Below are 10,041 nucleotides of genomic sequence, written 5' to 3'. Positions count from 1 at the left end.
CCTAGCGGCCTGGCGGAATGATGCGACTACGCATCCGCTTGTCAGAAAGAAACGGTCAGAAAATAACGTCGAATTGCTTTCGCTTACTTACGTCGACGTCCATATCAAAACAGTTATTACTGAAATACAATTGTTTTGTGACTTGTTGAGTTGAACCTTAATTCGCATAGCTGCACTCGTTAATAAATCTACTCTTAATAAGGCTATCATTATACAGGGAAAATAAATGAAATGAAGCACAAATATACAAATTCATTCAAACCAGATACACTTTATTTTATGTAATATTGAGCTTTAGTTCAACTTTTTGCCATTTTGGCAGAAAATACATCAAAATAAGCAATAACATAGACGTAGCTCTTTTGGCTCTATAGTTTCAGACACATACAATAAACATAGATCCTCAGATAAGCAAAGTAAAGTCAGTCAACAAGCACTTGATTTAAAAAAATAAAGTACAACTTTGCTGCATAGGACTTCCTTTCAGGCAATGTTCATATGTCCCCATATCGTAACGAAAACAACAAATCACCTTACTGGACCTTTATTGATATTTATTCATAAACCGATGGTTGAATAATAAACATCTTGCATAAACTAACTGCGTTCAAAAGTCGACATTTCGCGCATCAAAAACAAAACGCTTATAAACCTGAGGGAGGAAATGGCAGAAAGGCACAAAGTCTAAAACACTGCATTTTATATTATACATGTTTACAAACACATACATTACATAAACATAGAAAGGCTTTACAGGTCCAGCGATGATCTACAACTGCATAGGATTTATGTGTGGACAGGGCGATTGTGATTACTAGCAACATTTGTCAAAAGAAAAGCCCAAGTTGGGGAAAAACCAAAAAGTTTCTTAAGTGGATTGTCAACGGCGATTGTATCAAGAGTTACGGCACTGTGTATTAACAGCAATTGAAGGTCTCAAAAACTACCTTTTACAACAAAATTCATCCCTTATCGTCAATAACGTATATCATGGTCCAAATAATTAAACACACTCATTACAACGACAATACGGAATGTATAAATACCCTCAGCCTATTGGCTGAGGACGAGGGTCTATAGACCACAGGCGACGTGGTGCCGGACAGGCCGCCGCCGTAACGGATAGTGCAAGGCGTGCAAAGGCATTTAAAGGCAGAGGCACGAAAGGGATAACCGAGAAAGCACGGAGGGACCACAAGCAGCAAGAGGCGAGAGAGAAAAAGAAAATAATCCAAAACAGTGTTACTGAGCTAAACCTTAGCTCCGTCACGCCAGCGTGCTTGCGTGGGGGAGGTAAGTCGGTGACAGCAGTTTCCAGTGCATTATGGGTCTTTGGTCATTAAGGCAAGGACAGACAATGCCGTTTTTTGAGAGCCAGAATTATAGTGGCTGAGGGACACCCTGTGCACACAAAAGACATTTGCGTTGGGAGGATGCAGGCAATCTATAACGCTGTGAGAGCTTTGGTTTCCGTCAACGCAGAGCGCTTGTTTTTTTCCCCCATACGGGAGACAGAAAGTGCTGATCGAGCTAAGTACGCTGCAGAGGACCTCCCTCGCTAATGGGCTACATTTAGGATCCTAATGAGACTTTAAATGGTTCTTTTAATTAGCAAAAGTTGCTAATTAAGTACGGTCAGTGAACTCTTTTCCACTGCAAAGTGAATAAGTCATGGTATTCGAATTGTGTTGGAGATTGGGTATAAGTGGAAAAGTATGACTTATTCTGATAAATTATGGTTAAACACCTAGTCCCCTGGATTAAACAGACCTGCATTTGAAGTATATAAGAAAATGATATAATTGGCTATGTTCCCACCTTGTTATGAGAGTAAATCCTGAACACATTAATTACTTTGGAGAGAGTATACTGACAGCAATGGCCCACTCAACTTCTAGTTACCAAACAGGGGAAGGCACCAAAAAGGTCCTAGCTTGATGTTCCTACACATGGGACCGATAGGCAGATTGGACACCATCCTCTTCCTTCTCTGTGATTGGTCCCGAGTTCGCTGTTGGGAAGGTTTCATTGGTCGGAGCTGGTGAGAGGCGACAGCTGCAGGGTCATTACGTGACTGGCGGTCTGTCCCAAGAAGGGCTTCCTCTCCTCCGGGCCAAGGGGGGAGCTCTCCGTGGGCGGTCCCTCTGCCGCCGCCTGCTGCTCACAGAGGTTCCCCAGCAGCTGGGCCGTCTGGAAGACGGAGGAGTGGCCCGCGGGCTGCAGCGACTGCACCCTCTGGAGGTTCTGCAGGGTGCGCAGCATCTCGGCCGACACGATGGGCAGGTGCTGCTGCTGGATGAGGCTGTTGGGGGGCGGGCGGAGAACCGTGCCCCGCTGCGCCCCCTCGGGTCGGTTGGCGGCGGGGGTGACAACGGTGCCGGTGGTTGTGGTCGCGGCGATGGCGGCGGTGGCAGCGGACCGGGCCCGCTGGCCGGTCGCCATGGCGACAGCCGTGGCGGGAGACGGAGAGATCTTCCCCGTCTCGGAGCGGGAGTCTGCGTCGTCCAGCGAATGGTCGCTGCTGGAGGAGACGGCGTCCTCGGGGTCGTCGCTGAGGCCCTCGTCGTCGTCGCCGCCGACCTCCTCGTGGTCGTCGTCGTCGCCGCCGCTGTGGTCCTCGGGCTCGTTCTCCGCCTCGCTCTTGGCCACGTCGCCGTCGGTGATGTAGACCATGTTCTTGGGCAGTGAGGTGAACTGGTAGACCAGCCGCTGGCCTTCCACCTTGTTCAAGATGCCTCTCTGGTAGTAGTACCTACGCAAGGCCGAGACACAAAACCGTCAATCCAATCTGCACCACCGGGATGGTTAATAGGTCAGTATCAGGTAGGGGAAGACGGTGGGTGGAAAACGACTGTGCTGAAGGTCTGTAACGGGCAGGGTTTGATAATGGGCTGATAAGCATCACGTTACAAGGTCTGTAACAGGTAGAGTATAACAATGGGTTAAAGACCACCGTATTCAAATGACAACAATAAGAAGAGCATGATAATGGGTCTAAACTCCCTTTGTTTAGGGACTATAATAATCATAGGTAGCGTCTGTGATGACTGTCGCCAGGGCAGCTGGTACCTGAGGGCCCGGCCCATGGTCTCATAGTTCATGTCGGGCTTGTTCTTGTGTTTCCCCCACAGACGGGCCACGGCCTTGGAGTTGACCAGCTTGAAGATGCCCGCACGGGGGTCGGTCCATTTGATGTAGCGAGGGCAGACCTGGCGGTCCTGAAGGAGCTCCATGAGGAACTGCCACAGGTACAGCGTGTTGCCCCCTGAAGACCACCACCACACAGACGGAGAGAGACAGAGGATGAACAAAATGGTAGGGAACAGCTGGGGTTTCAAATATCACCACACATACACACACACGTATCGGAATGGGGCATTCATTCAAACCATCAGCTCTGTGCAACACCTGCAAGCTGCAGTCCTCATTTGACCGTAGGTAGGAAATATCAGCTATAACCACACACACACACACACACACACACACACACACACACACACACACACACACACACACACACACACACACACACACACACACACACACACACACACACACACACACACACACACACACTTGTTGTTGCTAGGTTACCTTTGTTGTATTTGCCCTTCTTCACTAGGATGTCTGGCGTTGGGGATTCAGCCCTCCGTCGAGGTTTCCTCACTTGAAATGGAGAGGAAAACCATTTAAAAAGGTGGTCGAATGTGTCAAGGGTGCAGCAAAGCATTGCAAGGTTGAAGCCTGTTCTAAATAATGTTACAGTATTTTCCCCATCCAAAACCGCCGTGTCCTAGACAAGGTGGGCAGGAAAAGAGTCCCGCTAAAACGGTTTGCTAAGCTGTAAAACAGTTGATTTATTTTGTTTCTGTTTCACAGTAAAAATATGGAGTAAAATTCACACGGTGCGCTGTGGGCTAATGGGGGGCAGCAAAGGCATTACATCAGTAGCGTAACATCAGTAAAAAATATTTGTTCTTGTCAAAAGACTGACCCTTTTTTTTGGTTTGTTGCTGGGTTTCGGCATCCCCGATATAAGTGAACCAAGGGGTCTGTTCACAGGCTCCTTTAAGCCCGTCCACTGACAGGGTCGTCTGGGCAACAGGACTAGTGGCTTCCCCAGGGGTTGGCAGAAACATCTGGGCTGTGCCTTTGGAGGGTGAGGAACAAACAGGTTTAATATGTGTGAGTGAGTGATTTAGTGAGTGAGTGAGTGTGCAGTGGATTCTAGGTTAAATGTGGTGGCAAGATGGAGATTGCGATAGAGACAGTGGTAGGGATGAGGTGTTGTGATGATGTGCATTGTGCGGAGGATGGGGGATGGGGGGGTCTCTTGTATACGTACAGAAGTGATGTCTTTCCAGGGAGAACGTGTCGGGGGAATCCAGATTGAGAAATGTATCCCCGGAAACGAGCGTTCCCATGGTGTCCATGGCTTCTGCGTTCTCACATGGTTCCACTGAACAGGAGATTTGAAAAAAGAAAATTAAAGTTAGAACAACTAGGGTTTTCAACCAGGAAAACCACATCAACAGTGGACGGTTGACATTAAATAGTAAGGGAATAATTGAGTGTCAAGGCCAGGACTCCTTAATATTCATCATTGAGTCTGCAACAATAATTAAATAAATAAAATACTAATTTGGATGTAAAAGAAAATACGCACATGGTAGCATTTTGTATTTTGTTTACCCTTAAGTAAAAGCATTGAACAAGTGAACAAGTGAAAAAGTAAACAACCGATCAGACGCAAGATTTGCAAAAAATCAACGCTCACAAGACGTTATCATTAAGTCGTATGAAACTTATGTCCTCACCGAAAAATGGGGGTAGGTCTTCTTATATAAAATATTACAACCGTTTGCAACAGTGCCATTAAGCTAGGCAATCAGGCAAACTTCAACTGAAAAAACACAGTTGACTCAAACAGTCATCACAACAATGACGAAACTCACTTTTAATCCCATGCATGGACGAATAACAATCCATAGCGTACGCGCCGTGAACACATTTCCCGACTTCTACATTATAACGCAATTCCAGTGTTATTCCCCCGGAGCAGTCAGAAGCTCGTTATGTTTTGTTTCACTTCCTGCATTTTGTAGAGGCTGGACAATGTGGCAGCCCAAACGGCGCATGCGTAAAACCATGTGCCCGCGTCTACTATTTACTAACAAGTTAGTAAAACTAAATAAAATCACTTTACATGAGCATTCGTTAACCAACTTAAGATCTATTCTTAACGATGAATGATTTGAACGGAATTTCGATATGAAAGCATCCACACGTTTCTTAAGCATTTAAAATAACTTTGCCAAAGTAACCAAACGATGATAGGCGCTCACCTTTCAACAGGTGCTCATGTTCTTGAGCGTAGCTCTGCACACACGTCAGCCCAGAGTACGAGAACATGTGTGCGTCCTCGGGGATGTGCTCGACGACTACTGCAGGGGACGCTGGATAGCCTTCCAGCTACAACACAAGGGTGTGTGACGCATCAATGAAAATCTCTCTCTCTCTCTCACTCTCTCATTTAAATACACACATATGTATGCGTATGTTTATATACACACATACACCATTATTCATGGTTAGCCTCCTCGCTTCTGCATGCAATGGACCACTGCATGCACGTATACAACATAAACACACACACACACACACACACACACACACACACACACACACACACACACACACACACACACACACACACACACACACACACAGCACAGGCATGTAAACACACACACAAACGGTCAACATTTTTAGTGTTGCTATAAACAGTGGCCGGGGCCTCCGAGGGGAAAGTCCTCCACATCATCTCCACCACCCTTGGTGTTCCTTACATGTGAGATGACGCTGATGTGGTCGCTGGCGAAGTCAAAGATGAGCCCCGTCTGTTCCATCATGGCTGGGTCTCTGGGCAGCACCCACAGGTGAACAGGTGACCTCTAGGACAGGTGCATGTCGGGTCACGGTTCTACCACCGCTGCCGAGCTGGCCTCAAACGACCAGAGGGTTCTCAGTCTTCAGATCCAGACACCCGCCGGGGTCGACCGGGGTCCAGAACCTCCAGGAGCTACTGTAACGTCGAGAGCCGAGGGCAGTGAGTGTCTCTTGTGTGGAATTCGGCTTCACTGTGCACCAGATATGAAGACATCAAGCAGGGTGTGAGGCAGCCGACACAGGAAACACACACTCATGTGCTTCCCTGCCCTCTCTCTCTCTCTCTCTCTCTCTCTCTCTCTCTCTCTCTCTCTCTCTCTCTCTCTCTCTCTCTCTCTCTCTCTATGTCCCTCAGAGTCTCTCTCTCACTCTCTCTCCCTTTAGAGACTCTCTCGGCCTCTCTCTCTCTCTCTCTCTCTCTCTCTATGTCCCTCAGAGTCTCTCTCTCACTCTCTCTCCCTTTAGAGACTCTCTCGGCCTCTCTCTCTCTCTCTCTCTCTCTCTCTCTCTCTCTCTCTCTCTCTCTCTCTCTCTCTCTCTCTCTCTCTATGTCCCTCAGAGTCTCTCTCTCACTCTCTCTCCCTTTAGAGACTCTCTCTCTCTCTCTCTCTCTCTCTCTCTCTCTCTCTCTCTCTCTCTCTCTCTCTCTCTCTCTCTATGTCCCTCAGAGTCTCTCTCACACTCTCTCTCCCTTTAGAGACTCTCTCGGCCTCTCTCTCTCTCTCTCTCTCTCTCTCTCTCTCTCTCTCTCTCTCTCTCTCTCTCTCTATGTCCCTCAGAGTCTCTCTCTCACTCTCTCTCCCTTTAGAGACTCTCTCGGCCTCTCTCTCTCTCTCTCTCTCTCTCTATGTCCCTCAGAGTCTCTCTCTCACTCTCTCTCCCTTTAGAGACTCTCTCGGCCTCTCTCTCTCTCTCTCTCTCACCCTCTCTCTTTTGCTCTCTGAGAGGAAGTGGAGGCAGCTCACTGCAACGGTTCTGCGGTCCACAGTTGTTAGAACCTGACGAAGGGGAACAGAGAGGGAGTGGGTGGGGGGGTCGGGGGGAGGAGGAGGTGAGAGGAAGTGTTGTCACAGCGATGAGATCCAAACAGAGGTGTGTGTGCGTGTGCGTGTGTGTGTGTGTGTGTGGGGGGCAGGGCGTTTAATCTTGAAACCCCCCCTGAAGCAGAGCTGTCAATTCTACTGGTTTGCTAACACAAATACGGATGTGGTGGTTTTATGGTATCTCTTGCGCTCTCTCTCTCTCTCTCTCTCTCTCTCTCTCTCTCTCTCTCTCTCTCTCTCTCTCTCTCTCTCTCTCTCAACCTCTCGCTCTCTCTCTCTCTCTCTCAACCTCTCGCTCTTTCCCCCCTCTCTGCTCTTATCGCACTTATAAAAAGTGGGGGCCTAAACTAGAGACAGGAAGGAAGCTTCAAAATTGCAACGCGTGTGTGTGTGTTTGTAGGTCTGTGTGTGTGTGTGTGTGTGTGTGTGTGTGTGTGTGTGTGTGTACTGTGCATGCATGTTTGTACGGGAGGACAGCAGCTGGCTGCTTACTTAACCTATCAACTCAAGTTCTCTTCCAGTAAGACAGTGTGAGTGGGCCCAATGTGCCTTCACAGCGTAATCCACATGACAATACGGCTGCCAGTGGGGGAAGTAAACACAATTTAAACGTTCCTACCAGTAAAATGTTCCCCAGCAGTGTTTCAATCTCACACTCATCCACTTCTCCCCATTGTCCTCTCCGGTCTCTGGTCCAATTAGAGGCCTGTCCCTCTCAATGGTGTTCAGTCTCCATCAGCCTGTCCAATCATATAATAGTAAAGGGCCACTGTGTTTGCTAGGACTGAAAAACATATATTTTCGTATTGCCAAAGGGTACATAATAGTAGTAAAACTGTTGGCATTTTACCCACCTGGTTCTGTCTCCTCTGTCGCTCTCTTTTAGTCTGTCTCCCTGCCGCTGCTACTCTCTCCTATGCTTCTCTCTTCTCTCTGTATCTCCATCTCTGTGTCTCCATCTCTTCCCTGTGTTTGCCTCTCCATGTCTCTCCCTCTCTCTGTATCTCTATGTTTCTATGTGTCTCTCTCGTTCCCCCTCTCCTTCATCTCTCTACAGGACCATCACTCATGTCTCTCTGTATGCCTCTGTGTGGTACGGGTATCAGGTTACACATGTTGTTGGTACTAGGAAGACACGTTGTTGCCACACCTGCCACTTTCAGGGCCGCCCTCATGAAGGCGTTCTCTGTATTGACCTTTTACTTCTCTCACTTTGAGCTTGCGCAGAACCCAATGGACTGAGAATCTCCCAGAACTATAATATAAGTATTTTGCCCTAATATGCACACACAATGAACAGCTTTGTGCATATGTTGTGGCTGCCTCTATAGAAATAGGGGCGGCCAGGGCCCCTGCATACGCCCGCTCTCGCGCTGCGGCTGCGGTGCGCCCGTGTGTGTCTGTTATCACACAGGAAGCACAGCCAAGTTAGAGGACACAGCTTCCTGAGTCCCACCCCTCCCCCCCACTGACTCCACTATGGTGATGCCAAGCTCTGCCCGAAAACCTCTCTGCCCCTCGTGCTCCACTTCCTCTGATCTCTTGTCACCATGTCGACAGCATATCACACGCATGGGCGTGGGTCGTCTATGAGCGGGAATAAAGTTTTTAATTTGGCTCCAATAGTTACCACAAAAATATGGAACAAATGCGTTTAGTATTGGGGGCATGATTGTTCTTGATGCAAAACCTGAGGACTTTTATTTAGTTTTTCAGCGTTAAGCCCGTAACTTTAATCCAAAATGACGCCCACAGGGCCAGTGGGGACATTTAGGGGTTCAAACCTAGAACCTTTCAGCTGGCACTCCCACACCCTCAACGCTTGACTCCTCCATACCCTGGTCCTATTGGCATGGCCTCAGCCTCACAGCCACCTGTGTTTCCACTGATGGCCCCACAGCTAACAGCACTCGCCTCGGTGCTAACCACCATCTGGTCAGGGGTGCACAGCTGGATGAGGCCCAGTGGTTCTCTAGTCTGTGTGTTGGGTCCTGCTGCTGGCTGCTCTGGTCACACAGGTCTGTCTCTGCCTGGCCTCCCTCCCCGGAGCGCAGCCTGTGAAGTAGCTGCCAGCCCCCCCGGGACCCCGATAAGCCCCATAGCATTCATTCTCCTGTTTGTGTGTGTGCCTTTATGTTTGCGCATGTGTGTGTGTATAAGAGTGTGTGTGTGTGTGCCTTTGTGTGCACGTGTCTGTGTGTATAAGAGTGTGTGTGTGCCTTTATGTGTGCACGTCTGTGTGTGTGTGTGTGTGTGTGTGTGTGTGTGTGTGTGTGTGTGTGTGTGTGTGTGTGTGTGTGTGTGTGTGTGCGTGCATTCAAGCATGTGGGTGTATGAACTAGGCCACTCCTGATAACAGGATGGCAGGCGAGGGTGAGCCACTGATAAGCTCCTCTTGTTGCCTCGGGTAACCAGGCCTGGCCAAACGAAACATGGAGAGAGGAGGCCATAATGTTTATGTTCTCCGACAAACATCTTCATGTGTGTGTGTGTGTGTGTGTGTGTGTGTGTGTGTGTGTGTGTGTGTGTGTGTGTGTGTGTGTGTGTGTGTGTGTGTTCCTCCTTCCACCATAAGTTGTTTAGCCGTGCATTTGATGAGGTCACTTCCTGTAGCCGGTAAAATATGTTCAGCGCCAAACATCAACCACACAGCCTCAACTCCCACACACACACACACACACACACACACACACACACACACACACACACACACACACACACACACACACACACACACACACACACACTAACTTTCACTTTCATTTCCTACTGAAGTCCAACTTAAAAACGTGTGAAACGTACTTCCCTAACTCTCTTTGAATTTGTGTGTACATTCCACCCGTGTCCAGTTTGATTCCGTTGTATATCGGAGAAGCAACGTGAGCAGCTTACCTTATATTTATGTCATGTGTTCGGATCCCCAAAGCAGCGGCGGGTCGTTCAACTGTGACTAAACGTGTTCTTCCTGTTGCCAAACGTCTTTATTTAAGGGTCCAGATCAATGGCACTTTAAACTTCTGGCAAAACTAACAAATAGTAATAATTCGTG

The 10,041-nt window shown here is 48.3% G+C and overlaps 1 protein-coding gene across 7 annotated transcripts in view; it reads right to left on the bottom strand.

Annotated features, from left to right (window-relative positions):
- Nucleotides 1–251: 251 nt before the first annotated feature.
- Nucleotides 252–10,041, bottom strand: part of LOC115548173 (ETS-related transcription factor Elf-1) — a 9,873-nt gene continuing 83 nt past the window's right edge. Inside the window, exons 1-10 of one of the 7 annotated variants that reach the window (XM_030362597.1) lie at nucleotides 9,885–10,041; nucleotides 7,612–7,732; nucleotides 6,873–6,947; nucleotides 5,850–6,140; nucleotides 5,346–5,472; nucleotides 4,346–4,459; nucleotides 3,995–4,150; nucleotides 3,595–3,666; nucleotides 3,070–3,265; nucleotides 252–2,752 (exon numbers count right to left, since the gene is read on the bottom strand). The exon at nucleotides 9,885–10,041 is cut by the window's right edge and continues 83 nt beyond it. In XM_030362597.1, coding sequence (XP_030218457.1) covers nucleotides 2,026–2,752; nucleotides 3,070–3,265; nucleotides 3,595–3,666; nucleotides 3,995–4,150; nucleotides 4,346–4,459; nucleotides 5,346–5,472; nucleotides 5,850–5,912 — 1,455 coding nt within the window. In that variant the 5' untranslated portion in view covers nucleotides 5,913–6,140; nucleotides 6,873–6,947; nucleotides 7,612–7,732; nucleotides 9,885–10,041 and the 3' untranslated portion in view covers nucleotides 252–2,025. Of the gene's footprint in view, nucleotides 2,753–3,069; nucleotides 3,266–3,594; nucleotides 3,667–3,994; nucleotides 4,151–4,345; nucleotides 4,460–4,955; nucleotides 5,138–5,345; nucleotides 5,473–5,849; nucleotides 6,141–6,872; nucleotides 6,948–7,611; nucleotides 7,733–7,846; nucleotides 8,229–9,884 lie in introns of those variants that run through there. The other 6 variants (XM_030362595.1, XM_030362599.1, XM_030362601.1 and 3 more) reach the window with 6 other exon arrangements.

This window comes from Gadus morhua, chromosome 8 (genome assembly GCF_902167405.1).
Source record: "Gadus morhua chromosome 8, gadMor3.0, whole genome shotgun sequence".
In the NCBI taxonomy this organism is placed as follows: domain Eukaryota; kingdom Metazoa; phylum Chordata; class Actinopteri; order Gadiformes; family Gadidae; genus Gadus; species Gadus morhua.
The sequence above is the reverse complement of the archived record's forward strand: the minus strand, read 5'-3'. Positions and strand labels throughout refer to the sequence as shown.